General features: G+C 44.3%; 1 protein-coding gene across 1 annotated transcript; it reads left to right on the top strand.

The window, feature by feature from the left end:
* The first annotated feature begins 3,362 nt into the window (after positions 1–3,362).
* On the top strand, positions 3,363–4,298 carry LOC145506978 (olfactory receptor 10J4). The gene has a single exon (XM_081492693.1). The coding sequence runs from the start codon at positions 3,363–3,365 to the stop codon at positions 4,296–4,298; it is 936 nt and encodes a 311-aa protein (XP_081348819.1).
* Positions 4,299–4,499: the final 201 nt, after the last annotated feature.

The raw sequence follows: 4,499 nt of genomic DNA, 5'->3' as shown, positions 1-4,499 counted from the left end.
CAGTGTTTGGATCTTGTGAATGTTACCTTGGGGAGAGTCACTGTGACTTTGGGGAGAGGGACCGCAGAGTCCTGGGGCACAAGAGAATTGTCCTCTCTGACAGACTGCAATCCGGATGAAAGGAACAGGGCTATGAGGAGGCACAGGAGAGCTGATATTGCTTTCCATTTGTTACTCCCAGATCTGACCAATCAGAGAAAGGAATTAACAAACTGACCCTGGTGGACCCTGTATTTTTCTTTTAGTCCTCCCTTTCAGAAGATTCTCTGGGAACCTTGTCTGCCACACAGAGCGGGAATCCTGCCAGTCCTTGTTCTATACTCACAAGTCTTCAGTTCAGTTCAGTTCAGTCGCTCAGTCACGTCTGACTCTTTGCAACCCCATGAACCACAGCATGCCAGGCCTCCCTGTCCATCACCAGTTCCCGGAGTTTACCCAAACTCATGTCCATTGAGTTGGTGATGCCGTCCAACCATCTCATCCTCTGTCACGCACTTCTCCTGCCTTCAATCTTTCCCAACATCAGGGTCTTTTCAAATGACTCAGCTCTTCCCATCAGGTGGCCAAAATATTGGAGTTTCAGCTTCAACATCAGTCCTTCCAATGAACAGACGACAGTGCTTCAGCCCTGCTTGTGAGATGTAAGTTACATTCCATGACTCAGCGAAGCATGGTTCTTGTCTGGCTAGATGTAGCTTTATGACCCTTGCCTCATGGACTATCACCTTCTTATTTTCTTTCCTAGGAATGTTGTCAAGTGGAAAAATGAATGTACAGCTGTGTCACAAAGCTTGGGAAATAAAGACCATTATAAATACTAAAAAAAATCATTTAGGAAGTGTTATTTGGGCATTAGTTGTATAACAAATCTTAGAAGTTTCAAAGAACTTAGCTGATGAATTTGGCTTAACATATATGGATGAAGCATGGTAATTGGGCGCATCCAGTCCCATCTTCTCCCCTCAACCCTCTATCACATTCCTGGCCTGTAGGGACTGAAGAAGAAAAATGGAACATCTGATTCTGGTTGAGCGAACCTGATTTTCCCCCTCTATTCTAGAAAAAGTGTATTCCCTGAACACAGAAGTCCCCACCTAGTCCTGCCCCAGATATCATACAGAGGCCAGGAAGGGAGAGTCAGTGAATGGCTGGCTGGCTGGCTGGCTGGCTGGCTGAAATATCGGGTTCAGAAGGGTAGGAGTTCAAGGCAGAGGTCCTGGACACAGGCACGCCTGTAGTATTGCTGCATTGGGAACGGCTTTTCCATTCCAACCCAATGCAGATCCTCCTCTGACCCTTGGGATTCTCTCCCCTCCTTGAACATTGTGTTTCCTCCCCCACTACCTCCTTATCCTCACATCTCCAAAAGGCAGAAAAACATCCTCTAATCTGCAAGCTGCACCACAAGTATTAGCTAGGTGGAGACCAACCACCTTCTTGAAGTCAGGCTTGGGGAGGAGAAAGGAAGATAACACAATAACCTGCATGACTCATATTTTGAAATCTATGCTCACCTTTTCCAATAGTTGCCATTTATTGATGGCATGACCTACACTGGGCCCTCTGCTAAGTGCCTTATGGGCATCTTCCCATGTAATCCTCTATCAGTCCTCTGAGATAGTTATTAGTACTGTGTTCATCTTACAGGTGAATAAACTGAAGCCTAAGAGATGAGGAAATGTTTGTAAGGTCACATGTGAAGTAAGAGGAGCTGGCTTTTGGTCATAAAGATGTCTGAAAATAGACCAGCTCTACGCCCAACCCCATTTGAGAATCCAGAGTTGGAGAGAAAGGGAAAGTGAGGATTGGACTTTTCAGTTAATAGAGATTAAAGAAATTCATGACAAAAATCATCCCCAAACACAAGAGAAAGAGAGTGAGAGAGCAAGAGAGAATGAGAAGCAGGAAAATGGGGGAGGGAGGAAGAGATGGAGAATAAATATATGTGTGTTTGGGTGGGTCTTACATGCAAGAAGAACCCAGAATCAGGCAGAGTGGGGTTGGGGAGAACAGATGAAGAGAGGGAAACAGAAATGTAATGTATTGTTTGTCTATTACGTATCAAGAACTGTGCTTGGCTATTTACATACAGTAATTCATGTAATCTCCATAGTAACACTATGAGTAGATATTATCCTCTCAATTTTATAGATGAGCCAATAGAGACAAATGAAATGAGTACATAAAAAAATTAAGCATCCCTCAACTTACACTGGGAGATTAAAGCCGGGGATTTCTATGAAGTTTAATATTTTGTTGTTTCCATCTGTTTACAGTTACTGGTACTTCAAACTCTTAATAAGTTTCAGTCTCTTTACTGTGTTCACAGACTAGACAATGGAAGCAGAAACTACAGATACATTCCACAAAGAAGAAAGGAGACTTGTGTATTAGAACAAATGGTATTTGGAGAACATAAGAAGAAAGCAGGGCTGAAAAGAAAAGAGTTAGCTCTGGATCACAGAATATCCTGGGTCCGCACACTAGAATCTCAAATAAAAAAGCAATAATTAATTTGAAAAAGAAAAAGTAGTCTCTCTTCTCATGGCCTTATTCCAGACATTAGCTATGGTGGTTTAGTCGCTAAGTCATGTCTGATTCTTGCCACTCCGTGAACTATAGCCTGCCAGGCTCCTCTGTCCATGGGATTCTCCAGGCAAGAATACTGGAATGGGTTGCTATTTTCTTCTCCAGGAGATCTTCTCCACCCAGGGATTGAACCTGGGTCTCTTGCATTGCAGGAAGATTCTTTACTGGCTTAGCTACAAGGGAAGTCTAGTAGACATTAGCTATTTTGAATTTAATTTGAACAATGAAAGCAAGTAGTGTTATATATCTTTATTTACCAAGCCCTTCTGACCAGAGTTGGAGCTGGCCTCTTACCTCTCAGAAGTGTGACTTAAGTAGATTTCTGTCCCTGGCTTGGATTCTCTCTTTAGGCATATGCCTTTACATTATGTCTCTAACATTTGTTGGGCCATTGCTGGTCTAAACAGATGACTCTGGATGGAGTTCCAGGGCTGTGTCTACTCTGGTCTATCAATCAATCTATTTTTCTGGTCCATCTACCTACCTCTCCACCTTTCAACTTCTAGCCAAGCTTTTTAGGTGTTTTCACTACTCCCTTTACATATCTACTCTCTTCCCATCCCTACTATATCTGCCTCCAATGCCAGGCCCCCAAGTATCCTAAGAGGTCTTCATGCACTTGGCCAGTGTCCAAATGCTGAGAGCTTCTGTAACCCAGAGCTACCCCTACTGTGAATCCCTGCTTATGGCTGATGATGGCCCTGGACCAGTATACTGTTTCCAGCCTGGATGTTCAACCATCTCACTTCATCTCTTTCAGACCCAGATTCTCAATGCCAAGACCTAATTTCACAGCTGTGGCAGAGTTTACCTTTGAAGGCTTTTCCATTTTTGGGTGGCAGCCCAGGCTCATCCTCTTTGTGGTCTTTTTGGTCTTGTACCTGTTGACCCTTGTCAGCAATGCTATCATCTTGACAGTCATCTGCCTCAACCATCAGCTTCACACACCAATGTACTTCTTCCTGAGTGTGCTGTCCATCTCTGAGACATGTTACACAGTGGCCATCATCCCCCGAATGCTGTCCAGTCTCCTCAGCCCCCAACATATTATCTCTATTCCAGACTGTGCCACTCAGCTCTTCTTCTATCTCACTTTTGGTGTCAACAACTGCTTCCTGCTCACGGCCATGGGGTATGATCGCTATGTGGCCATCTGCAACCCCCTACGGTATTCAGGCATCATGGGCAAGAAGACTTGTATACAACTGGCAGGGGGATCCTGGAGCATTGGCTTGAGCACAGCCATCTTTCAAGTATCCTCTGTGTTCAGCTTGCCTTTCTGTCATGCCAGTGTCATCTCCCACTTCTTTTGTGACATCCGGCCCCTAATGAAGCTTGCCTGTGCTGATATCACCATCAAAGAATTGATCACTTTGCTCATCAGTCTGTGCGTCCTTGTTCTGCCCATGGTCTTGATCTTTATCTCCTATGTCCTGATTGTCAGCACCATCCTCAAGATGGCATCTGCTGAGGGTCGGAAAAAGGCTTTTGCCACTTGTGCCTCACACCTCACAGTAGTCATTGTCCACTATGGCTGTACCTCCTTCATCTACCTAAAACGCAAATCACAAAACTCCCTACAGGACAGACTGATCTCTGTAACCTACACTGTCATTACCCCGCTCCTAAACCCCGTTGTATACAGCCTCAGGAACAAAGAGGTCAAGGATGCCTTGCTCAGAGCTTTGGGCAGAAAGTCCCTCTCTTAGGTGCTAGTCATTCTCAATAACATTAAAATTTTAAATGTTTGATGAGGTGTAGCAGTGAGGGAGATAATCAAATAAGAGATAGTATGAGGGCTCCAGGTACCTAATCTGGTAAGCATCTGGGAAATCAGAGGAATACAGTGAAACAGAAGGAAAAGATTAAAATGAAGGAAGTGATGGATGGATTTTCCAAGTCTGACAGAT

The sequence above is a fragment of the Giraffa tippelskirchi genome, chromosome 5 (genome assembly GCF_054371585.1).
Source record: "Giraffa tippelskirchi isolate mGirTip1 chromosome 5, T2T-mGirTip1v1.2.pri, whole genome shotgun sequence".
NCBI lineage: Eukaryota > Metazoa > Chordata > Mammalia > Artiodactyla > Giraffidae > Giraffa > Giraffa tippelskirchi.
The sequence above is the reverse complement of the archived record's forward strand: the minus strand, read 5'-3'. Positions and strand labels throughout refer to the sequence as shown.